General features: G+C 41.6%; 1 protein-coding gene across 2 annotated transcripts in view; it reads left to right on the top strand.

Moving 5' to 3' along the window:
• GNAL (G protein subunit alpha L) overlaps nt 1-27,177 on the top strand; it is a 317,300-nt gene that overhangs the window by 42,470 nt on the left and 247,653 nt on the right. Inside the window, exon 1 of one of the 2 annotated variants that reach the window (XM_073331614.2) lies at nt 25,785-25,911. The exons of the other annotated variant lie outside the window; for it this stretch is intronic. Within the exon in view, the coding sequence (XP_073187715.1) occupies nt 25,896-25,911 (16 nt within the window). The 5' untranslated portion in view covers nt 25,785-25,895. Of the gene's footprint in view, nt 1-25,784; nt 25,912-27,177 lie in introns of those variants that run through there. 2 annotated transcript variants of the gene reach the window in all.

A 27,177-nucleotide genomic window follows, 5' to 3' on the forward strand; every position in this document is an offset into this window, starting at 1 on the left:
CTTTCTTCAGCCTCTTCCATGCCAGGATGTGGTTTCTCTACTTCATCGGTATTCTTAGATTATTAAATAGCAGTTCCATGCACATCACAGTCTGGTCATATTACTCAGAAGTGTTCAGTTTACTTTCTTTTTTTAAAATGGCAGCTGTTTGAAGCTGCTCAGGGGTTTTGAGTTTTTTAGAGTAAGTCTGAGGAAGATGGGTTAATTCATAGATAACAGTAAATTTATCACTTGCTAATGCAATTTATCTCCAGCTTAACATGCACATATCACCTCCATAAATATGGGAAGCTGATCATACTCTTTTTTTTATTATATTATCATGAAGCTGTTGTAGTGCTTTTATGATTAAGATTGTATTGCTCTTCCATTTAAGCAGAGTTCAAGTCTCTAGAATTTACCTTTAAATTAATAGAGGAAGGGCACTGGTTTTGGGGGATAGGGTTTGTGTGGAATAGCCAAAATGTGAAACTCTTTGAAGAAGCAGGACAATTTGAATTTTCTAGGTAAACTTTTTTCACAAATGTCGCTCTCTTTAAAAGCACTTAAAGCCATACACCCCCAGAAATTTTCACATGCAGTTCAACTTTTTTTGGATCCCTATAATTTGTGAACACTTGCATAATTCAAACTTCCCACACTTGTCAATCTTTAATAGAACACCTTCCTAGGGTAGATATTAGACAATTTGAAACATAAAACAGTTTTTATGATTATTTGCTATAACTGTCTTTGGCTTCACCAGGAAGCTGATACAGAATGTTTCCCACTTAATAATCTTCTTGCTGTGGAAGTAGGGTGATGCTAAAATCCTTTGGGGCTGGTCCAGGATGAGCTGCTAAGAGCAGGGAATGTCAAGTGGAGGTGCTTAGGACCATCTTAGTACTATGGAAGGCAGGGAAACACAATGTTTACTCCTAATACTCCCACTTTCCCTCCTCTGACTCCCCCATGATTCACCAATGGAGTGTTTGTGGGGGGTCCCCTCTTGCCTTGGTCTCCTGTCTTCTCATGGTGGCGGTCTGTTCATCCCTTTTCACTCCAGCCCCTATCTCTACACTCACACTGTCGCCTTTGGAGAGAATGTCAACCCTCTCTCTGAGAACCAGAAGCTGGGAGTGGAAGACACTTCCCCGAAACACTGCTACTGACCACTATCAGAGACAGGGTACTGGGCTAGATGGATCATGGTCTAATCGAGTATGACAGTTCTTATGCTTTTGATGTCAAGTGGTGAGGTGTCATTTCTTTCTTCCTCCAGTTCAACTCTCAATGTTCTTGGTGGAGGGGCAGTTCTAGCTGCCGTTTTTCTCCCCTGTGCCGCACAAGACTAAGTCTGACTAAGACTAAGAACTGGTTCCACTTCTTGTAAATGGAGCCAATAAAGCCCCACTTCCAATAGAAGGGGCTTCTCTGTGGTGGGAAATCCATATAGACGACAGGCATGCGTTTTCCAGTACAGGGAAACCCTAGCTATTAGGAGGTACAATTCCTCGGATACAGCATTCCTGTTGTCCTCTGCTTCTCTGAACCTTTTGCTGTCTCCTGCAACCACTGTTCTTATTCCTCTTCCTCCCCCATAACACCTTTTGCCACTGTTCCCAGCCTCTGCCATTTCCCCAACAAACATCCACTGTCCCCAGTCCTTCTCTTCCCACTATCCCCAATCCAACACGTTCCTGTGTCTCTCCTTATTGTCTCAGCTATGCTTCTTGCTACATTGTTCAATGGTCCTCTTCCTCCCTCATTATCCCCAATCTTTTTTTCATACTCCCTGCTGCCTCCTTTTAACACTGTCTCCAAATATTCCCACATCTTCCCTCTCTGAGTCCTGGCCTCCCATAATAACCCCCCTTTCCAACACCTCCACTTCTACTAGATTCCCCTGTGACATCCCCCACTCACACTAACACTTGCTTTTTGACATTTCTTAAATAGCATAGAAGTTGCCTCTCAAAATTAGTTTGCTAATTAAGGTTGATCTTATATACTCCCTCAACAAGGAAAACTCTAAAGCAGGGAAATCAAAGTTAAGGCAAATATTCACTTTCACTCAAATATAATAACAATTTCTAATCATTAGTACATTACCATCATGATACTCTATCACACCAGAACAATAATACCTTCTCTAAAACTCACTTTATACAATCACCATAACTTCCATGCACCAAAGAATTGAAAATTGCATTGCAAAAGCACAACCTCAACTCCAGTTATCTGATGATACATTCTTTAAATTTGTTAATTATGAACTTGAAACTATCTTGTGTATGTTATATAGGAATACTAAGATTGTAGAGAGGCAGTATAAAGTTGATCACATATTCATCATTTCTTAGTTTAAGAATATAGAAAAAATCTAAAGAATAGAAGAGCTTGCCTTCTTTTCTTTTTAGTTAGAAATTTGCATTGAAAAGAAAACTAGAAGACAAATGTGGTTGTCTAAAAGCTCTGGAACAATTAAGAGATGGATATATACGTTTAAGAGATTCTACAACCCTCCCCAAAATTCACAGCACAGAAGCAGTTTTTGAATGGTACAATTGTCTGTCCCTGTCATGGGGATTAATGGGTGTATGCCTTCACCCTCTCCCTGCTCTTTTAAGCAGTTGTCAGATAGGTAGGTTAGGCACGTGTCTCCTTAATTCCAAGTTTTTGTGGATTTTGAATACTAATACATCATGACTTTGATTCTTTTAATACAATTTAAATGATCATTTTAGGCCAGGGTGTGAGGCTAGACTATTAGCAGCAGAAGGTTCTATGTGAAATATTTGTCCTGCGTCTATCTTACTGAGTGAGGAGATGAGCCATGTACTAAATAAAGTTTCCCAAAGTATCTCCAATACTTGGTAAAAGCTGTAGTCTTGTAAAGTATCCTTATTTTTCACTTACCTCCTCTAAACTCGGTATCTGGTGTCATCACATGCCATTATTGACAAAAGAATCGTAACTGCTGCCATTCTTCAAGCTCATGGAATCCTTTTTCCACTGCAGACTAGTGGTTGTTTCCAGTACTTGCAGGCAAAACTTGTATCTTGGAAACATGACACTCATCATTCCAGAGATGTGGTAGGGTGTTAGCTACAAGAACTAATCACTATCATCTCTGGTAGGATGAGGTCATCTCTACTCATAGCACATTCTTCAGGAGAATAGCATGTGTGGCAGCATGGGCATAACCAGCCTTTGGAGAAAACTAAGGGTATGTCTACACTACAAAATTAGGTTGATTTTATAGAAGTCGATTTTCAGAATTCAACTTTATACAGTCATAGAATCATAGAATCATAGAATATCAGGGTTGGAAGGGACCCCAGAAGGTCATCTAGTCCAACCCCCTGCTCAAAGCAGGACCAATTCCCAGTTAAATCATCCCAGCCAGGGCTTTGTAAAGCCTGACCTTAAAAACCTCTAAGGAAGGAGATTCTACCACCTCCCTAGGTAACGCATTCCAGTGTTTCACCACCCTCTTAGTGAAAAAGTTTTTCCTAATATCCAATCTAAACCTCCCCCACTGCAACTTGAGACCATTACTCCTCGTTCTGTCATCTGCTACCATTGAGAACAGTCTAGAGCCATCCTCTTTGGAACCCCCTTTCAGGTAGTTGAAAGCAGCTATCAAATCCCCCCTCATTCTTCTCTTCTGCAGGCTAAACAATCCCAGCTCCCTCAGCCTCTCCTCATAACTCATGTGTTCCAGTCCCCTAATCATTTTTGTTGCCCTTCGCTGGACTCTCTCCAATTTATCCACATCCTTCTTGAAGTGTGGGGCCCAAAACTGGACACAGTACTCCAGATGAGGCCTCACCAATGTCGAATAGAGGGGAACGATCACGTCCCTCGATCTGCTCGCTATGCCCCTACTTATACATCCCAAAATGCCATTGGCCTTCTTGGCAACAAGGGCACACTGCTGACTCATATCCAGCTTCTCGTCCACTGTCACCCCTAGGTCCTTTTCCGCAGAACTGCTGCCTAGCCATTCGGTCCCTAGTCTGTAGCTGTGCATTGGGTTCTTCCGTCCTAAGTGCAGGACCCTGCACTTATCCTTATTGAACCTCATCAGATTCCTTTTGGCCCAATCTTCCAATTGGTCTAGGTCCTTCTGTATCCTATCCCTCCCCTCCAGCGTATCTACCACTCCTCCCAGTTTAGTATCATCCGCAAATTTGCCGAGAGTGCAATCCACACCATCCTCCAGATCATTTATGAAGATATTGAATAAAACCGGCCCCAGGACCGACCCTTGGGGCACTCCACTTGATACCGGCTGCCAACTAGACATGGAGCCATTGATCACTACCCGTTGAGCCCGACAATTTAGCCAGCTTTCTACCCACCTTATAGTGCATTCATCCAGCCCATACTTCCTTAACTTGGTGACCAAGAATACTATGGGAGACCGTGTCAAAAGCTTTGCTAAAGTCAAGAAACAATACATCCACTGCTTTCCCTTCATCCACAGAACCAGTAATCTCATCATAAAAGGCGATTAGATTAGTCAGGCATGACCTTCCCTTGGTGAATCCATGCTGGCTGTTCCTGATCACTTTCCTCTCATGCAAGTGCTTCAGGATTGATTCTTTGAGGACCTGCTCCATGATTTTTCCAGGGACTGAGGTGAGGCTGACTGGCCTGTAGTTCCCAGGATCTTCCTTCTTCCCTTTTTTAAAGATTGGCACTACATTAGCCTTTTTCCAGTCATCCGGGACTTCCCCGGTTCGCCACGAGTTTTCAAAGATAATGGCCAGTGGCTCTGCAATCACAGCCGCCAATTCCTTCAGCACTCTCGGATGCAACTCGTCCGGCCCCATGGACTTGTGCACGTCCAGCTTTTCTAAATAGTCCCTAACCGCCTCTATCTCCACAGAGGGCTGGCCATCTCTTCCGCATTTTGTGATGCCCAGCGCAGCAGTCTGGGAGCTGACCTTGTTAGTGAAAACAGAGGCAAAAAAAGCATTGAGTACATTAGCTTTTTCCACATCCTCTGTCACTAGGTTGCCTCCCTCATTCAGTAAGGGGCCCACACATTCCTTGGCTTTCTTCTTGTTGCCAACATACCTGAAGAAACCCTTCTTGTTACTCTTGACATCTCTGGCTAGCTGCAGCTCCAGGTGCGATTTGGCCCTCCTGATAACATTCCTACATGCCCGAGCAATATTTTTATACTCTTCCCTGGTCATATGTCCAACCTTCCACTTCTTGTAAGCTTCTTTTTTATGTTTAAGATTCGCTAGGATTTCACCATTAAGCCAAGTTGGTCGCCTGCCATATTTACTATTCTTTCGACTCATCGGGATGGTTTGTCCCTGTAACCTCAACAGGGATTCCTTGAAATACAGCCAGCTCTCCTGGACTCCTTTCCCCTTCAAGTTAGTCCCCCAGGGGATCCTGGCCATCCGTTCCCTGAGGGAGTCGAAGTCTGCTTTCCTGAAGTCCAGGGTCCGTATCCTGCTGCTTACCTTTGTTCCCTGCGTCAGGATCCTGAACTCAACCAACTCATGGTCACTGCCTCCCAGATTCCCATCCACTTTTGCTCCCCCTACTAATTCTTCCCGGTTTGTGAGCAGCAGGTCAAGAAAAGCACCCCCCCTAGTTGGCTCCTCTAGCACTTGCGCCAGGAAATTGTCCCCTACGCTTTCCAAAAACTTCCTGGATTGTCTATGCACCGCTGTATTGCTCTCCCAGCAGATATCAGGAAAATTAAAGTCACCCATGAGAATCAGGGCATGCGATCTAGTAGCTTCCGTGAGCTGCCGGAAGAAAGCCTCATCCACCTCATCCCCCTGGTCCGGTGGTCTATAGCAGACTCCCACCACTACATCACTCTTGTTGCACACACTTCTAAACTTAATCCAGAGACACTCAGGTTTTTCTGCAGTTTCGTACCGGAGCTCTGAGCAGTCATACTGCTCCCTTACATACAGTGCTACTCCCCCACCTTTTCTGCCCTGCCTGTCCTTCCTGAACAGTTTATAACCATCCATGACAGTACTCCAGTCATATGAGTTATCCCACCAAGTCTCTGTTATTCCGATCACGTCATAGTTCCTTGACATCACCAGGACCTCCAGTTCTCCCTGCTTGTTTCCAAGGCTTTGTGCATTTGTATATAAGCACTTGAGATAACCTGTTGATCGCCCCTCATTGCCAGTATGAGGCAGGAGCCCTCCCCTCACAGACATTCCTGCCTGTGCTTCAATTGAGTATGTCCACAGTCAATTGAGTATGTCCACACTAAGCTCATTAAGTCGATGGAGTGCGTCCTCACTACCGTGGTTAGCATCGACTTACGGAGCGGTACACTGTGGTTAGCTATCCCACAGTTCCCGCAGTCTCTGCCACCCATTGGAATTCTGGGTTAAGCTCCCAATGCCTGATGGGGCAAAAACATTGTCGCAGGTGGTATTGGGTACGTCGTCAGTCACCCCTCCTTCCGCGAAAGCAATGGCAAACAATCGTTTCGTGCCTTTTTTCCTGGGTTACCCTTGCAGATGCCATACCATGGCAAGCATGGAGCCTTCTCAGCTCATCGTCACCGCTGCTGTTGTGGGCAAGTCTCCTGTGGGGGCTGCTGTGATCTAAGTAGCCAAAGCAATCATTGGCGTTCAGTTATCAAGGGTAGTGACTCTGGGAAGTGTGTGCGGGCCTTTTTAGATGCATCATATTCCTGTCCTTTGTCACTGGTGAAGAAGTCTTGCAGCTGTACATTCTAGTCTGGTCGACGCTGTAACACCCCATAGCACTTCTGTGGTTGACACATGTAACGGCTCCAGGGCTCTTTCTCTTTTGCCTTGGCCGAGGTACCTTGCCCTACCACGATCTCCATGCATTCTACACAGAAACACCCGCAGCAACTGGCATTGCCACACAGCAGTTCCTGGGTGCCTTCACAGCAGATGGTGCAGTAGGACTGCGAGGCGTTCGTCCTCGTCCATGGTGTATGGCTCCACCACTTCTGCTGCAACTCTGCTCTCCTGCAACTCTGCATCAGACAGTGCAGTAGGACTGGTAGCCAGCCTTGTTGGACATGTAGCTTGGCCAGGTGTTCTGGGAATGTCTTCCCTGCCTGGCTCCTAGCAACCTCCAGGGCATGGCGTATGGGTGCACCACTTCTGCTGCAACTCTGCTCTCCTGCAAGCTGGAGGCTTCTGCCTCAGGCTGCTCTCCCAAGTGGCAGCAGCCGCTCGGTTGCACCTACCCCTTGCTCCCATGGCTCATGAAGCCTGGACAGTAGTAAGGATCAGTTCAACTATAAGCTGAGCAAGTGCAGAATGGTGATAGAATGTGCCTTTGGACATTTAAAAGCTCGCTGGCTCTGTTGGTCAGACCTCAGCGCAACCAACATTCCCATTGTTATTGCTGCTTGCTGTGTGCTCCACAATATCTGTGAGAGTAAGGGGGAGACGTTTATGGCGGGGTGGGTGGTTGAGGCAAATTGCCTGGGGTCCGATTTTGAGCAGCCAGACACCAGGACTATTAGAAGAGCACAGCAAGGTGCGCTGTGCATCAGAGAGGCTTCGAAAACCAGTTTCATGACTGGCCAGGCTTCGGTGTGACAGTTCTGTGTGTTTCTCCTTGATGCAAACCCTCCCCCTTTGTTGATTTTAATTCCCTGTAAGCCAACCACCCTCCCCCCTTTGAAATAAAGTAACTATTGTTTTGAAACCATGCATTCTTTCTTTATTAATTTAAAAAAAAAAAAAAAAAGAGATAACGGACAAGGTAGTCCAGGTGGGGTGGGGGAGGAGGGAAGGACAAGGCCACATTGCTTATTGTAGCTACACTAAAATCAAATTGTTTGAATGACAGCCTTCTGTTGCTTGGGCCATCCTCTGGAGTAGCTGGGTGCCCGGAGCGCCCCCACCCGGCGTTCTTGGGCGTCTGGGTGAGGAGGCTATGGAACATGGGGAGGAGGGTAGGCAGTTATACAGTGGATGCAGCGGGGGCTGTGCTCTTGTTGGCTTTCATGCAGCTCCAACAGACGCTTCATCATGTCCGTTTGCTCCACCATTAGCCTCAGCATCACGTCCTGCCTCCACTCTTGGCGCTCACTTAATTCTTTCCTGGCCTCTGCCACTGAATGCCTCCATGCATTAAGCTATGCCCTATCAGTGCGGGAGGACTGCATGAGCTCGGAAAACATGTTATCGCGCGTGCGTTTTTTTTGCTTTCTAATCTGCAATAACCTCAGAGATGATAGGGGGAGCGTAGAAACATTCTACACTCTATGATTCTGGGGGGACTGCATGGTCACCTGTGCTGCTGAGTTCGCCATGCTGACCAAACAGGAAATGAAATTCAAAAGTTCTCGGGGCTTTTCCTGTGCACCTGGTTAGTGCATCGGAGTTCAAAGTGTTGTCCAGAGCGGTCACAATGGAGCACTCTGGGATAGCTCTCAGAGGCAGTACCATAGATTTGCGTCCGCACTACCTCAAATTCGACCCAGCAAGGTCGATTTTAGTGCTACTCCCCTTGTCGGGGAGGAGTACAGAAGTCGATTTTAAGAGCCTGTTAGGTCGACGGAACGGGGTTGGTTGTGTGGATGCAGTGATTTTTAAATTTTTAACCCCTTAGTGTATACCAGGGCTAAGTGATTTATAGCCCAACATGGACCTTTTCATCAAAATTCATTCCGGCTACCCAGCTTCAACTCTCCTGTCATATATCTGAGCACAACTGTGTATCCAATAACATTGATACAGCTTTAACTGGCATTGTGGGAATTCAAGTTATACACCAGTTTTAACTCTAGTCTAGATTTAATGAAAGTTAAATGAACTTTCTGGAAATCTTGGCAGTGTCTTACCATAGCTGAAAGAAAAGGAGTACTTGTGGCACCTTAGAGACTAACCAATTTATTTGAGCATAAGCTTTCGTGAGCTACAGCTCACTTCATCGGATGCATAGTGTGGAAACGGCAGAAGACATTATATACACAGAGACCACGAAACAATACCTCCTCCCACCCCACTCTCCTGCTGGTAATAGCTTATCTAAAGTGATCACTCTCCTTACAATGTGTATGATAATCAAGTTGGGCCATTTCCAGCACAAATCCAGGTTTTCTCACCCTCCGCGCCCCCCCCCCCCCCCAAACTCACTCTCCTGCTGGTAATAGCCCATCCAAAGTGACCACTCTCCTTACAATGTGTATGAAAATCAAGGTGGGCCATTTCACTTTAGATAAGCTATTACCAGCAGGAGAGTGGGGTGGGAGGAGGTATTGTTTCATGGTCTCTGTGTATATAATGTCTTCTGCAGTTTCCACAGTATGCATCCGATGAAGTGAGCTTTAGCTCACGAAAGCTTATGCTCAAATAAATTGGTTAGTCTCTTAAGGTGCCACAAGTCCTCCTTTTCTTTTTGCGAATACAGACTAACACCGCTGTTACTCTGAAACTTACCATAGCTGTAGTTTCTATCCTCCTCTTCCTCCTCCTCATGTATTTCTGTAGGCTTGGAAGGATTAGTTTTTTATCCCTCAATGTCAGTAAATGTTGATTTCAGCATACATACACAAACCAGTGAAAAAGTATTTTGATCGATGAGAACCAAAATTTGCAGATAGGCATAGTAAGAAAAAATCTGCTTGAGAACGAGTTTGATTTCAGGATATTTACTTGTGATCTTAACAATTTGTATTTTAACAGTTCTAAAGCTTTAACTTTTTGAATCTGTGCCCACTGTCAATTAATTATAGTCTATTCCACCATTTTCTGACCTCCCATAACTTCCCATAACTGTGAAAATTTAAATAGATAATATTGATTTTTATTTTTAAGCTTTTTTATTATCGATCCAAATAATTTAAAAAAAAAAAATAGAATTCTGTCAAGCCTAACTGCAATAATACAGCTAGTGAAATCCTCATTGCAGTGCCAGGCCTGAAATCTAGTGTGAAGCCCAAATTTCTTTGAGTGCGGCTAGATTGCAGTTCTAAAGATCACAGATTACAGAGATCTTGGCAGTGGCAGGAGTGGGTATAGATGAATTTGTAAAAGGGGGAATGGGAGGAGACAGACCATTCACTATCCCTGGCAGGCTGAAACAGGGACATTCTTAGTTACTCTTCCTATTACTCCAATTTCCTATTACTTCCTATTACTCCAATTTCTCAGGAGAAATTAAGATGAGCCTGAACACTGGGTTGATTTCCATGCTTGAGTAATGAATAACTTTTGACTGCATGTAAGTTACTAGGAAAAAATAACAGCAGATAATCAGTAGTCTTTAGCTACGTTTTAATGGTGTAGAAAAAAAAAAGATTTTAGTGACAAATTAAGAACACTTTACTTCCACTACAAATTCATATTTCAGAACCACATAACCTTTCAAACAACTTTTTTTTTTTTTTTGTAGTGGAGTGTTTTGGACAATGTGAAATAAGGTTAATGCTCTTGAGATGATGTTTTCCCTCAGAATAAAGAGACGGTATTCAGTATAAGCACCAGTGATCTCTAGTGTTGCTAAAGTAGTTCACTGAGCAGCATCAAGTCACTGGGTGATGTGACAGGGGATTGTTTATGGAGCACACTTTTATGAGGTATAAGCAGTGGTGAGCTGGAGCTGGTTCGCACCGGTTCGCTAGAACCAGTTGTTAAATTTAGAAGCCCTTTTAAAACTGGTTGTTCTGCGAGGGACAACCGGTTCTAAAAGGGCTTCTAAATTTAACCGGCCAAAAGTGGCGCCTCAGGCGCCGACTCCGTGGGTGCTCCAGCCCAGGAGCACCCAAGGGGAAAATTTGGTGGATTCAGAACACCCACCGGCAGCTCCCCGGCCCCAGCTCACCCCCGCTCTGCCTCCACCTCCTCCCCTGGACGCGCCGTGCCGCTCTGCTTCTCCCCCCGCCCCCGGGCTTCCCGCAAATCAGCTCTTCGCACGGGAAGCTGGGACAGACTGAGAAGCAGGCGGTGGCTTCACACTCAGGCCCAGGGAGGTGGAGGTGAGCTGGGGCAGGGGGGCGCGAAGAGGGCCACCCGTGCCGCAGCAGGTAACCCAGGGTGGGGGGGCGCGCAGGGGAACTGCTCCCTGCCCCAGCTCACCTCCGCCACCCTTGGCCTGAGGGGGAAGCTGCCGCCTGCTTCTCAGCCCTTCCTGGCTTCCCACCGAACAGCTGATTCGCGGGAAGCGAGGGGGGAAGTGCGGGGGGGTGCAGGAAGCAGAGCAGGGTGGTGCATTCAGGGGAGGAGGTGGAGGCAGAGCGGAGATGAGCTGGGGCCGGGTGGGGAACTGCCGGTGGGTGCTCCGCACCCACCAAATTTTCCCCGTGGTGCTCCAGTCCCGGAGCACCCATGGAGTCGGTGCCTGAGGCACCACTTTTGATGTTATCATTGCAGGGAGCGGCCGCTCCCCCTGCCCGCCCCTAGCTACGCTCCCCCGCCCCTAGGAGCCAGAGGGACCTGCCGGATGCTTCCTGGGAGCTGCCCCAGGTAAGCATCGCCAGGACTCCCCACTTTGCCCCCCGACAGGTCCCTCTGGCTCTTAGGGAAGAGCCACTACGGTGGCCCACGAGACCCTCCTGCCCGGTACTGGGGGCAGTCAGGGGACAGGGAAGGGGGGTAGAATGGGCAGGGGTTCTGGGAGGGGGAGCGTCAAGGAACGCAGGTGGTTGGATGGGGCAGGAGTCCTGGGGAGTGAGGGTGGGCAACGACTCACCTTGTGGGGAACCGGTTGTTAAGATTTTGGCAACTCATCACTGGGTGTAAGTGCTTATAAATGTCATCCTTTGGAATGGTGGCTAGAAATCTTGAAAATGTTTCACTGAAGGTTCCTTACAGGGAGAATAGAGAAAATGAATATTATAGTTACAGCAAGTCTTTGCTTTAACTAAACTTATAACCTGCTGTTAGAGCTGTCTTTAAATATGTAAGGTTTCAGTGGTGACTTTTGGGTAAGCTTTTAAATATTTTGGGTTTTTTATTTGATAATACCCATGGTGCTTTGGCAATGGATGATGCAAATTATGTATTTTAAAACATTAAGGTTCGCTAACTTGGTTCATGTGTCAAATATTTTTTCTACATGGTGAAAGCATTGTTGTGCATGTGTGTGGATGGGGGGAGAATCAAAGGAATGGGCTCTCTTTCAATAATAGTAAAGTCTAGCTTTCTCAAAGTAGAAACATCTGAATATACTACTTAGGAAGACAGCATATTCGTTTTGTGGTACAGATTGTCTCTTAAAAAAAGAGAGAAACTAAAGAAAATCCTGAAATTATGAATATTTTAAAGAATGAACAATTTAAACCTTCAATGTTTATGGCATTAAGTTTTGGAAAAATACAACCATTGATCCTCCAAATTAATAGCTGGCGATAATGTGTCCTTTAATGAGACTTGATTATTTCTTTCCTTCTTAAGGCTGTGAATTCCATGAGAGAATAGTAAGGAGTGAGGAAGGAAATGTGAAGGAACATTGGTCTCTGGAATCAAAAGGGGATTTGAGTCATGAACTTTTGAACTTGTGATCTGCTCTTACATATCCCGGATGGGGAAGATTGTTCCACTTTAATGGTTTTTATGGAAGTGATTTGGAGTGAAATCAAGTGTTATTTTCTTGAAACTTTTTTTTAAAAGAAAAAAAATAGAAAATAACATTGAACCAATAAATACCTGAGCTGTATTTTTAATTCCACTCTTTAAGTGGAGTCAGTTTCTAGCAAAGTTTTCTAAAATATAGTTTTCTTTTAAAGAAAACATCAGTAATTGTTTTACAGAGTCCACTGAACTCTGAAGGTAAAACACTGGAACTTGGTAGTCATTGGTATTCACATGTTATCTGAGGCATCTAAACTACCTAGTAATTAGTTATTCTGTCTAGACAATTGTGAAGATTCATTGCATAGATTATAATTAACCAATTGTTGTATTGGCTCCTCTTCTGAGGATATTTTAGCAACTGAGTGAAAGACACTGCCAAATTTTGATAGGCTGTTATAAAAATCACACTGCTCTTTCTGAGTTTCACCTTGTCACAGTTCAGGGGAGCTGCACCTGTATTCCTCCTCTGTGGTCCAGCAAGAGAATATTCTCTAGGCTCCTCAGCCATCACCTCTCTTGGGTGGAGACTCCAGACTGGGGGTTTTCCTGACTGCCCAGTTCCCTGCCTACACTGGGTTTAGGCTATCTGGCTTGCTGGGAATAAACGGCCAGTGTCTGCAGCTTACTTTCTCACTCAGAGGCTAGAAACAGCGTACTTGCCCACAGTTACAAGCTACCACACAGCCCTTTCTAAGCACATTTATTCCTAAGGTGAAAACCTATTAAAAACAATAAAAGAACTTACACAAATGCTAATAAATTTACCAGAGATCAACTCCAACAAGGGCTCTGGTAGTTGATGAGTCCTTCGAACCCCGCAAAGGGGTTCATAACAGGTTAGCTCAGAACCTGCACACATGAGTAAGTTACTCTCTTTTATACATCTTGGACCTTTGATCTTCAAATTGTGGATAGTCAACAGACAATGGTTCTCTCCTCAAGGTGTAACTTCAAAAGATTGGGAGGTCAGAATCTGCATTCCCCTATCCACAGGCATCTCCTAGGAAGCCTAGTTAACTTTGTCCCAAATGTTCCTTTTTGTCTGGCACACCGTTTAAAATAGTCTATTGAAGTGCATAATACTTCGCAAGATGTACATTGGCCACATCTCACAGCCTAAAGCAGTTACATTCAATCCCACAATAACAAATAAGTGTTGCATTTAATACAGTGAACTCCAAATATAGTTAAACTTAGGTCAATAAAGTTTTTTTTCAAGGATCTTGCAGGAAATTGCCCTCTCTGTCATTCCCCCACCATCCTACCTCCCCCACCAAAAAATCCAGTCCTCCTAAAACAAGAAAATTAACAGGTGAAAAATTAAAATTATTTTGCTAAATGACTTGCCAATAACCAATTTAGAACACTAGGTTCTTTTGACCAGAAGCATATGATTGCGCTGTGTTTGACTCTGTCTTTTGAGCAAAAATTATATTGAAATGTGCAAGAATTCAGCAAGACTCCTGCCCATTTCAGAATCTTACTTAGTCAAGAGATTAGAGCAGACAGGCAGGATATAGAAACAGCAAGGTGTATTGGTTCTAGCACATGCATGAATATGCAAATCAAAACCCAAATGCTGGGTCTAATTTTATGTCTCCCCGATTTGAGTGCTCCTTTAAATAAATTCAGCCACTGAGGCTGGAGGAAGAGGGAAAAACCTCCTGTCTAACCCTTCTGTGTAGTAACTTAGTGTATTTAAGAAAATCCCTTGTAGGAGGCTTGCCCTTGTACCCAATGTAGACAAGCACTAAATCAACAATCTGCTTTTAATACTGACTGGAAATTAAGGCTTGATTTATTGAGGCACACTTTTTGGGAAAAGTTACAAATTAAGCCTTTAAAGACCAAATAAAATTTTGTTGAACTGTGGTTTGGGGAGACAGTAAAGTCTCTGTTTTAAATCATCAAGTTGTTAATGAAAGATACATTTTCAAAATAGTTAAAACTAATAATTCATTCTGAATTATTTTGCATTTGTCCTTGAATTCTGTAGAATTTACAAAGCATAAGTAGACATAAGATTATGCAAAGTGTATATATAGAATTTCAGAAATATAAAATTGTTGCAAAATTTTAATATTCTTAAATGTCATCACCAAATACCACACTGGGTATCTGAATGAATACTTACTGCAACGTTGTTTATAGAATTTATAATGCCCTTCCCTGAGTGGCCTATATTTTAGTATAAACCGTGGTTAAGCTTTGCAAAGCAGTTTAGGGATTTCGAAAGTCTGGCTCTTGTTTCCTCTGCATTCAAATTATGTAGCTTCCTATTCTGCACCACCTGAGCCCAGCAGGTGGGGCATTGAGAACACAGGAGAAACAGTTTCCTGTTCTCCATTCAGGTGCCTAGAACTGGCACAACCCAGGGCTACACTTTCAGAAAAAGTCAAGCCCTGATTGATCTTGGGCTGGAGCAAGCCCAGTGTAAACAAAATCTTTAGGGATAGTTTGCTATGAAGTCTCTACTGAGCATGTGCAAACTGATCTTTTTTTCCCCCCAACAACTTATAACTTAGCCAAATTTGGGTAAATTTTCACAAGGACAGCATAAGGCGTATCCCTGACACAAAAGCCAGACTTCAGTCCCTGGTGCGTAGCATGGGGACACAAGCTTTTAAAGAAAATGTCTCCAGAATTTTTTAACATGGGCAGAACAAGCTCCCCCCACCCCCGCCGAAACAATCCATTTTTGGCTGAAATTTTCCAAAAAACCCCAAAAACTAACAAACCAAAAACCTTCACCCTGAGGCAGACACTCATCATGGAAAATTTCTGTCCAAATGGTTAAAGTTTGGTAAAATTTTAAGCAATTGAAAAAGGATCATATAATGGGAATCATCAAGCAATCACAATAGGCAGTGCTACCAGCCCTGCCTATAATACATTTAGTGTTACAAACTTTGTTTTAAGATGCCCACTTTCTTTTTTCACCTCTAAAGTTTGGACTTTGTTCTAAACCAGCAAGATTCCAAAGAATAAACAATCTCTGCTGAAGCAGCAAACTTCCTACTTTAAACCTTCAGCAACAAAAGAAACTCCTTCACACTTTGTAGATGTTACACTTCTGAATCTAACCCTGGAATTGAATTTTAAGAGACTAAGATAATAAAGTTGCAAATTAACCAAAGTTTTCCTCTGTACTAACAAACTTTGTATCCATAATTCACCAAATATTAAGCTCAACTACTTGTAATGAGGGTGAAAGTTGTAGGATAGACAGACACACAGCTTCCACTGTTGGAGTTGCACTAATAGTAAATTATGGCTACAGTGATTGCTAATGTAGATGTGCCCAAAAAATCATTACTTTTTGCCGTATCATAACAGAACAAAAGTTTAAGCAGCCATGTTGCATTTGAGTATAACAGAGGGAGAAAGGCAGGTGGAAATTGTTGTAGAGACAAGATAACATTTTCTTGTGAATTGAGTTTTAGTGAAACAAAATTAAGTTCACAAACTATATAATGACCATTCTGGAAATAAATTGAAAGATAGTACATCGTGTTTTAATTCTGTCTCTATCTTGTGTGACTTTGGGTGAGTTAGTTAACCTCTCTTCTTTAGTTTACCTTCTTACATACTGATGTACGGTCCTGCCTCACAGGTTTGAGACTTAAGTGCTCTTACTTCTTTTAATAATGAAGTGTGACTAGTTGTATGGAATGCTGTAAAGGCTTATAGTTATACTCTGGTGTACTGTTAATTAGCAATGAAGAGAAAGAAACTACATGATGTTAACTTAGGGAAGTATTATAATTTTTTACCTTTGGACGATAATGCTAAAGCAGAAAACTGTCCATTAAAGCCAGTCAATTAAAGTATATATGCTAAACTCGGCATGTTGTTGCATGTTCAGTGGATTGTCCAATGACATAAAAAAGCCCTAGTATTGATAATTGTTTTGTTCACTGCTTTTACATTCTGTTTACAAGCAAAAAATCATGAAAAGGTTTAATGAGTTAGTCTTGAAAGTTATACCATTGGGCAATTCACTGAAGCTTTCAAACTGTTTTTTATAGTTTGATTGTTTTTCATTCAGTGCTGCTAGGAAGTCTGGACTTGAGCAATTGAAAAAGTAGAAGTTATGGATTTGGGTTGAAATGTCAGCTGTAACTACTCAGTGATTGTGACAGCTTACATATTCTCTTCAGTCCAGAAATTTCATTCAGGGCTGTTTAGCCAAGGAACTCAACAGATAATGTATTGCACAATTTCCTGCCTTCGATGGAATTTGGACTTGGTTTACTTTATACATTTGTCATCATTCTAAAATTTGCTCTTTTTAAAAATTGTGTCTAAACATAAGCCCATCAAAACCAAGAAAATTCAGGCTTGTAGTTGGAGTGACACCGCCATACGGGTGTCCCAACAATGGGTATTATTGCTTCATCATTAAGTGGTTCCATTATGATGTCATACTGTATGAAGTTCAAAGCCTCCTTTGGAAAATAATTTAGATTGCCACTACTAAGTTCAGTACAAAACAAAATTTCCATAAAATGCTTCTATTAAAGTGACTTTTTCCACCTTTTTAACTGTAAATTTTCCACTCTTTTGAAGGTTTGTATGTTTAAGAGAATTCAGCATTCATGAAAGATACTAAATTGAAATCTCCTCGCTTCACAGGAAAGTAGTTGTGAAAGGACTGAGAACCTACATGGTATTAATGAGAAGTTTCAAGCTCTAAGTCAATGTTCAAATTAATCCTCTTCTTAGAGCTTGGCTCTAGTTTGTAATAGAACATAAATCTCAGCCTAAGTTTCCTTCTCTGGATGTTCCTAAGATTTTTTGCTAGGAACATTTCTGCCTGGTTCTTTCTGTGTAGTTAGTCCCACCTCCATCAGAATATTCACTAGGGGAGGGGGGGGAAACCTTGCAACTGATTCTGGCCTGGTGTTAGTGAAGGGAACTTTCATGAGGCGTGCTCAGCTGTCTTGATGTCGACCTCACCCACAACACTAGCAGAAGCCAGGTTTCTTTGCTGTCTGCTGTCAGCCATTTCTCGTGGGTGAGAGGAGGAGAAGTGCTGTCCTTCAAAACCTAGTCAGGGAACTTGTAGCAGGTCTACCTAAAGACTATTTTGAAGTGATTTAAATGTAGTAGAGGCTAATAAACTTTCAATTTTGCTTTAAATAAGACCACAAATAGAAATAGCCCACCTAACTTTAAGCATAAACAAGATATGATGAATATGTGATGATGTAACCAATATTGGATATATTTAACTAAACAGTTATTCTGTTTATTGGTGGACTTCCCAAACACACACACTATATAATATACCAAATCCTCAGAGGTTCTGAGCATCAATAGATATTGACAATATTGATGGCTTCGGGTGCTCTAGATCTTGCCACTATTATTCACTTCATATCTAGAAAGTATATCCCATAATCCACTATGAGAAACATTGTCAGGTTTTTTTTCTCAAATAAATTATATGAATTCTACAGGCTTCCATATATGTAGAGCCATAATTACTTTTATACAAAAATAAGACTGACATGAGTGACTTTACATAAAACTATTCCAACCACACATTTACAAAGATTTTTCCTTTTTTGTCATGGATAGTGTTGCTATACTTGTGGATAGCATATTAATTTTTCCAAGTACGCATGCTGGGTTTAATTCACCTCCCATGCCCACTCCCCTTTAAAACATCTTTGGCAAAATGAACTTCATTGTTTTTTTCCCCAATCACCTAGTTTGTTTACAATATATTGTTCAACTATTGATAAAGGGTTCAATCCAGCTCCCACTGAAGTCAGTGGGAGTCCTTCCATTGACGCCAATGGGAGTTGGAACAGGCCCTAATTTTGTATCACACATAATCGCTATCTAGTATTTTGTCTATCTCTAACCTATCTAAATACTTAATATCAACTGTTTAGTAATCTGCATACTAATTATATTTTGCCAAGAAACCACGGTTAAATGGATGTAAGTTAATATCGCCCTTATCGAATCCTGATGTAAATATGCTATTTAGTTATTTCCTTTTGAGTAAACATTAACTCTTTATTTGGCAGTCCCATTAAAGTCATCCCTAATTCTCCTTTCAGTCATTCTAGTATTTGTTAAAAATCTCTTGACCGTACCACATTGGTTTTAGGTTGAGTTGTACAAAACTGTATTAATGCCTCTTTTACCACCTCCTTAAACTTTAACCAATTTTAATCTACACTGTCTCTTCTTAATAATATTTGTTTATTTGTTTCACTCAGTAGAGTCCTCATTTCTTCTATGTTGCTGATTTTTAAAAAAACTTATTTACCTGTGTTTATATCCACTTGTTGTTCCAGCTCCTGAAATTTGACAAATTATTAAGCAATCTGGCAAAACTGTGAAAATTTAGCATCCCAGACACACAATCTATTCAGCTACCCTTTTTGATGAAGAAAACTGTTAATCATATATAAAGTAAAAATATGGCCAAAGCAAATAGGCTGGGTGAGATAAACAGCCTTGCAAAGATGTAAGTGTGGAATTTATAGTCAGAACAACTTAACGTTGCAGCCTAGGCCTTTCAGTTCTCAGCCCTAGAATTTTATATTACTTCACAAGTACAGGAGTAACAAAAACAAATGTAATATGATAGTTCTTTTTAATACTGCCCTTTACAGTGAACACTGCATTGATGCAAACACTGTAGTCTTGGTAAATTGCTATTTGAGACTCTTTATAAAATTCTGAGTGCAGATTATGGAGAATTGTTTTTTGATAAATTCACTGGTGAAGCAATATGATTTACTGACCGGAACTAACCATACAAAAGAGATAATTGCTAAATTAACACATGCTGTAAATTTTACTGATGGCAGTCAAAGGAAACAGAGTATTAAAATCTAATGTATCATACTTGAAGTTCATTACACATTTATCTCAATAGAATAGAGCTGCTTTTGCGGGACTGGGATGAAGGAGGAGGATAGGAGAGCAAACACCTGTAGATTAATTTAGCTGAGCAAACGTCCCAATAAGATAAAATTAAATCAACCCATTTCAACTATTACATTGCTAAGTGTAGGTGTAAATATGGAGGAATGGGACAAATAAAGTCTCATTAAATGTTAGCAAACTTCCATCTTGTTTTATTTGTCATCCCAAGTGCAGCTCTGTTTCCCTATCTAGTTTGTTAGAAACTTGGCTGGAGCCTCTACTACCTGTATATAAATAACCTGCAACTTCACTTATACCCTTTTCAAAAAGAATACAAACTCTTATAAAAATAAATGGATAGATGACTATAGCCTAAAATCTTTTACAAGCATTTATTTTACCGCAAGATGTTATGCATGAATTTTTATACCATATTTCTAGGGTTTCCAGTTTTAGATTGAAACTAGCTAAAAAATCAAGCCAAGCCAAATCCTGAATAGGGTTTTCTAAAATATCCACCTAAAATACACTTCTGTCTGTATTTGCATTATTGAAATAATTTGTTGAGTGGGCTATCAGACCCTAAAGATCTCTCTCCCATGCTCACTGGGAGTGTGTGGCTTGGGGGGGAGGAGCTGTGAGGAGGGAGGCACCTTCTAAGGGAAACCATTTTAAACACATTCTATTTTTTGTCCTAAAATGAGCTATAAACATCACAAATGAGGAAGCCCCAAGTACATGTAATAATTTTTGGGTGTTCAGTGTGTGATATCAAGGGATGTGACAAACCTCATGCAAGAACATATTTAAGTACTTACAGTAGAGAGCACTTATAGCCCCATCCATTTACATCCTCAACCATGATGAATAACTAGGCGAAAGATATACTTTGATTGTACCAGACTCTGAAGATCAATGAACTGGGGCTCTGGCAGAGTGCCAGAGAGTGAATTCCACAGGTAGACTTTCCACTGACATATCCTATCTGCTCACTTATAACTTAATATTTGCAAGAGCAGAACTCTTCCATTTTGAAAACAATATTTTTTAAAATGCAGGGAAAATGTGTACATAACAAAATAAACAATCATATGATCTTTTTGGAAACATCCTTCACTTCTCCCCTTTTGTTTATCAAACGTGTTAGTATTCTTGGACCAAAATAAACTTAAGATGGAATATTATAATGTATATGAGTAACCTCAGGGCAAAAAAGACTATGGGATGTTGTAATTATCCCAAAATCAAGCATTTCAAACCCAGGGAATTCAAAGAAATATAAACAGTAAGAAATACATAATTTAGACACCCAAATAACATTAATTCTGCTGCGTAGTGACACCATGCAATAACCATATGATTAAGGTATTTTAGTATTTGCTTTCTTTGGTATTTGCTGATTTTTTTTTTTAAGACATTAGACTTCCTTTATATTTTTTTCCATCATGGTGTCACTAAAGGGCAGAGTTGTTTGGTTTTGATCTCCAAAACAGACTCTAGAGAGTCTCCAAAATAAATACTTTCTGTAACAAAACAGATCACAAGCTGTAAAATCTAGAAAAGTAAGAATCTAATATTCAGTACAGAGAATCTTTTATTGAAGATTGTCCATTCTAGATGACGACCTGTGTTCAGTGACTCTCCTGAAGTTTATATCCAAGTACTTTTCAAAATAAAATTACCTTTTTAGTAGGTGACATCTTGCTAGTGCAACAATGATCACCTAAAAATAGCTGAAGTGACAACATGACCCTTTAAATAACCAGCAACCATTAGTTCTGTTTTGGCTGCCATTTCTACAATGGCCAAAAATCCTTGTGAGACTTAGAGGTTCAGCCACTTCTACATCCTGCATGGGAAACATTTGGCGCTCACTCTAGTCCTATCAATCCAGTTAGGGCATCTTAAAGTTGGTAGTGTTTTTAGAGTTTTGCATTCAAAACAGACTCTGCTATTGTGCTGGTTTCAGAGTAACAGCCGTGTTAGTCTGTATTCACAAAAAGAAAAGGAGTACTTGTGGCACCTTAGAGACTAACCAATTTATTTGAGCATGAGCTTTTGTGAGCTACAGCTCACTTCATCGGATGCATACCGTGGAAACTGCAGCAGACTTTATATACACACAGAGAATATGAAACAATACCTCCTCCCACCCCACTGTCCTGCTGGTAATAGCTTATCTAAAGTGATCATCAGGTGGGCCATTTCCAGCACAAATCCAGGTTTAATCCACAAATCCAGGCTGGCAATAGCTCATCCAAAGTGACCACTCTCCCCACAATGCGCATGATAATCAAGGTGGGCCACCCCCAGCACAAATCCAGGCCTTCTCACACACCCCCCACCTCCATACACACACAAACTCACTTTCCTGCTGGCAATAGCTCATCCAAACTGACCACTCTCAAAATTTAAATCCAAGTTAAACCAGAACATCCGGGGGGGAGGGGGAGTAGGAAAAAACAAGGGGAAATAGGCTACCTTGCATAATGACTTAGCCACTCCCAGTCTCTATTTAAGCCTAAATTAATAGTATCCAATTTGCAAATGAATTCCAATTCAGCAGTTTTTTGCTGGAGTCTGGATTTGAAGTTTTTTTGTTTTAAGATAGCGACCTTCATGTCCATGATTGCGTGACCAGAGAGACTGAAGTGTTCTCCGACTGGTTTATGAATGTTATAATTCTTGACATCTGATTTGTGTCCATTTATTCTTTTACGTAGAGACTGTCCAGTTTGACCAATGTAAATGGCAGAGGGGCATTGCTGGCACATGATGGCATATATCACATTGGTGGATGTGCAGGTGAACGAGCCTCTGATAGTGTGGCTGATGTTATTAGGCCCTGTGATGGTGTCCCCTGAATAGATATGTGGGCACAGTTGGCAACGGGCTTTGTTGCAAGGATAAGTTCCTGGGGTAGTGGTTCTGTTGTGTGGTATGTGGTTGTTGGTGAGTATTTGCTTCAGGTTGCGGGGCTGTCTGTAGGCAAGGACTGGCCTGTCTCCCAAGATTTGTGAGAGTGGATTTGTGCTGGAAATGGCCCAACTTGATGATCACTTTAGATAAGCTATTACCAGCAGGACAGTGGGGTGGGAGGAGGTATTGTTTCATATTCTCTGTGTGTATATAAAGTCTGCTGCAGTTTCCACGGTATGCATCCGATGAAGTGAGCTGTAGCTCACGAAAGCTCATGCTCAAATAAATTGGTTAGTCTCTAAGGTGCCACAAGTACTCCTTTTCTTTTTGCTATTGTGCTGTTCTTCCCACAGTACAATTTTAATATACTAGTTTGTTACTATGTAAGAAGGGTTTTTTTTAAGTTATCTTTTTGCCTCTGTAAGAAAAAAATCACAACCGTCTGTATTAAGATAGTTTCCCTTAAGAGCTTTTTCAATCCGTTGATTAGTCCCTTAGTATAGGTTTTACTGTACAGCACTTAGCTTTTAAAGAGATGTTAAACTTTGAACTCCAAATGCTTGAAGAATTTTGTTTACAGTAATGCAAGCAAAATATATTCAAAAGTATCCAGCACTACTATTTCAGCAGTAGAAGGAAAAGAATGTGTAGAAAGATTACAATAAACTGTTAGATTCAAATACTGACGTATATATTTGCCAATAAAATTGTAAGCTATGTGTTACCAGACTAGCCCCTCTCTTCTGCCAAATTGTGTAGGTGATGCAATATAACTTCCTGTTGCTTGAAACATGCATGTGAACATGCTCTGTTCTGCTCTTTCCACCCCAACACCAGTTGTAGATCACCCTAACCTTCTTCAATGTAATATTTATAACATACACATGTGCATGTGCACATGCACACAAACTAAAAAATAACCCCAAACTGAATATTACTCTTATACTCATAGGAGCTGACTCTGTGTGTGCTCTGGGGCTGGAACACCCACGGAAAAAAATTAGTGGGTGCTTAGCATTCACCAGCACCCAGTTTCCCCCCCTCCCACCAACGCCTCCCACCTGCTGCAATCAGCTGTTCCGCCGTGTGCAGGAGGTGCTGGGGGCTAGGGGGAGAAGTGAGGACAGGGCGTGCTCGAGGGAGGGTATGGAACTGGGCAAGAAGAGGCGGGCGGGGGTGCAGTGGGGGCAGGAAGAGGCAGGGTAGGGGCGGGGGCTTGGGAGAAGGGATGGGGGGTGGGCAGGGCCTGGGGTACAGCAGGGGCAGGAAGAGGCAGGGTTGGGGGAAGGGGGCAGGGCCTGGGGTGGGGTGGCAGGTTGAGCACCACCGGGCCCCAGAGGAAGGTGGCACCTGTGCTCATATAGCAATTACAAAATACTCTTATAGCAATTTTTCTTTCTATTGTTGCTCTCATCTTATTGAAACACTTGTAGGTATGTTTTATTGCATATATTTTTACAGTATAGTGTGATATATTGTGCAGTGGTGGTTTGTGATGTTCTGTGAACTGTTGATTGTAAATATTTACTTGTATAGTACTTAATGTGCTGATTTATGTGCATTTGGTCATTACTTAAAAAAGAAAAGTTAGAAATTTTTTTTAAAGTTCAGTTTCCACCTGAGGCTGTCTTCCAAAAACAACTTCATGTGGGAATATTTATTTGCTCATAGTGAACTCTTTTCTTCTTCCTACTGAGTAATTCTCTGTGTTGTTTGTATTGAGGTAGTGCTTAGGAACTCCAGTCATGGATGAAAGCCTTATTGTGCTAGACACTGTACAACCATATCTGCAGAGTTTACAGTGCTGTAGTAGTAGAGTCAGAGCCTGTCTTGGTACTCCATACATGAAATGAGAATTTGGATTGCATTTGGGTACTCTGGAACTAATTTACATAAATCTTCCCCTGAAAAGGTTGCAAATGTGACTTATATGTATGTTGATGCACGTCCTCCAAATTTAGTAGTGTTTAATAATTATACCAGTACCCTATTGGATACTGTAACTTTTTCATATAATTAGGAGGAGCTTTTTGGCAGCGACTGATGCTCTGATGGGGAAGAAGAATCACTTCAGGAAACTTTTTTTTCAGAGTAACAGCCGTGGTAGTCTGTATTCGCAAAAAGAAAAGGAGTACTTGTGGCACCTTAGAGACTAACCAATTTATTTGAGCATAAGCTTTCGTGAGCTACAGCTCACTTCATCGGATGCATACTGTGGAAAATACAGAAGATGTTTTTATATGCGCAGACCATGAAAAAATGGGTGTTTATCACTACAAAAGGTTTTCTCTCCCCCCACCCCACTCTCCTGCTGGTAATAGCTTATCTAAAGTGATCACTCTCCTTAGAATGTGTATGATGATCAAGGTGGGCCATTTCCAGCACCATCTTCACCAATTTCTTGTTTTGCAGACGATACAAATATGTGTACAGATAAGTACTTTGTTCAATATGTGGTTAAGAATAAAGTAGTCCGTCTCATTACCTTCAGTGAAATGGACTGTATTTTTAAAGTACATTAAGAAGTGGCATTTTAATTATGTTGTGAAACAGATAAAATGTATATATTAAAGAAAACATTTGGGGGGCTAGATCATCCACTTATGATTTGGTAATCTGAGGTCATATTGGCACATCTGGTCCAGACTGGATAAGGTGAGGTTGGACTCTGGGTAGGTGGGACCATACATAAAATCACTTAGCCCATCATTAATAGAAATATCTTTAGAAATGCTTCATGACAGATCAGATTAACATTAAATGTCACAACTCATCTGAGTAAAAGAATTCTGGTAATAGATTAATAAATTATTACATATTGTATAACCTGGAATACACTGATTCATTGGGATGGCCTCTGTAGCTTCCCCTGGTTCATTCAATCCTTCTAAGGAGACTCTTGGTTTTTCAGTGTAATTACTGCAACACTGAAAGAGCAGGGTGTATGTATGTGGGTAAGAATTGTATTTTATTTTTGAAAAGAGATAGTGATCAGTTGCAGGCACGAACATAAAATAATGGTAGTATGTGCATAGATGTGCTTGCTGGGATGTGGCTGGTGGGTGTGCCTTTTGTGCTTGTCTGCCTTTGTTAATACTGTTCATACAGTAGAGTAATAACATTGTCCTGTTGTGCCAGACCCAAGAAGTGGTGGCTTTTACACTTCATAGATAGTTTGGCATATGTTACTAATAAGACATAAAGACAATGTTTCTTTCTATATCGTACCTCTCTGTAGTCTGTAGCTGAATGTTAGGAAATGTTGAGTAAATGGATCTCCTCTTTTATGCTGACTTGGGCCTCTGTATGTACTCATTACGTTCTATATAACAAAGCTGATAATACGTAGGAACGGTCATGCAGGGTCAGTCCAAAGGTCCATCTAGCACGGTATCCTGTCTTCCGACAGTGGCCAATGCCAGCTGCTCCAGAGGGAATGAACAGAACAGGTAATCATCAAGTGATCCATTCCCTGTTGCTCATTACCAACTTCTGGCAAACAGAAGCGAGGGACACCGTCTGTGTCCATCCTGGCTAATGGTCATTGATAAGGGTAAGTAGAGATTGGAGTGACTGTAGAAAAATTCTTGTGTTTTGAGAGATGGATTAGTCTCTTGATCATTCTGGAGCTGCATTTTTCTCTGTTGATGGCTCTAATTAGTCAGCAGGTCTTGTCCAGTAGATTCAGGTATTGTTTTATTAATGGTGCCAAGTATCAGAGGGGTAGCCGAGTTAGTCTGTATCCACAAAAACAACGAGGAGTCCGGTGGCACCTTAAAGACTAACAGATTTATTTGGGTATGAGCTTTTGTGGGTAAAAAACCCCACTTCTTCTGATGCATGGAGTGAAAATTACAAATACAGGCATAAATATACTGGCACATGAAAAGAAGGGAATTCCCTTCTCCATGTGCCAGTATATTTATGCCTGTATCTGTAATTTTCCCTGTATCTGTATGTATGCCTGTATCTGTAATTTTCACTTCACTATTTTTCTTCCCTTTTGCCTTTGGGTTCTGTACCACCAAAGAAGCAGAGTTGCTCTCATGTCTGGGCTAGCCTCCCTCTCTGCAGCCTGCATTTGTCCTCCTTACTGTGGTTACAGGGTACTCCAGTGACCTTTTAGAGGCCTTTAAACTTGGACTCTGGATAGCTAGACACTTGCCTTCTGCAGCCATGTTTAAAGGAAGGCCAAGCAGACAGACCCTGAGCCCTCAACTCCTTTCATACAAATAAGATAAAATGGGACAAAAAACAATTAACAACACTTTTTAAAGGAATACAAGTGATAGAGATCTCTCAATCTTTTCCAAAATTCCATCTCTTCTTCTAAGTCATGTGAAATAATGGCTTCCCCGTGCTCTTCTCATCAAGACTTTGAGTCTGATAGTCTTCTCTTAATAGTAACTTCACACATTTTAATTTTCCAGTTCATTAACCTTTCACACTGAGGGCTCTTCACTCTAGCAGAGAAAGGGTGTAACACCATGTAGGGCTGGAAGTTGAAGCCAGGCAAATTCAGACTGGAAATAATTTATAAATTTTAAGTAATGGTAATTAACCACTGGAACAATTTACCAAGGGTTGTGATGGATTCTCCAACATTAGCAATTTTTAAATCAAGATTGGATATTTTTTCTAAAATATATGCTCTAGGAATTAATTTGGGGAATTCTATGGCTCGTGTTACATACAGTGCTTAATTTGTAATGAAAAAGATGCTGGGGGCTCAAGCAATTAGGTGCCAGGGCTCAAACAATTTTTTTACTGTCCTAACTGAAGCAGCAAGCCCAGAGGTGCTGGGGTGATGAACTGTCAA

The sequence above is a fragment of the Lepidochelys kempii genome, chromosome 2, assembly GCF_965140285.1.
Source record: "Lepidochelys kempii isolate rLepKem1 chromosome 2, rLepKem1.hap1, whole genome shotgun sequence".
NCBI classification, from domain to species: Eukaryota; Metazoa; Chordata; order Testudines; family Cheloniidae; genus Lepidochelys; species Lepidochelys kempii.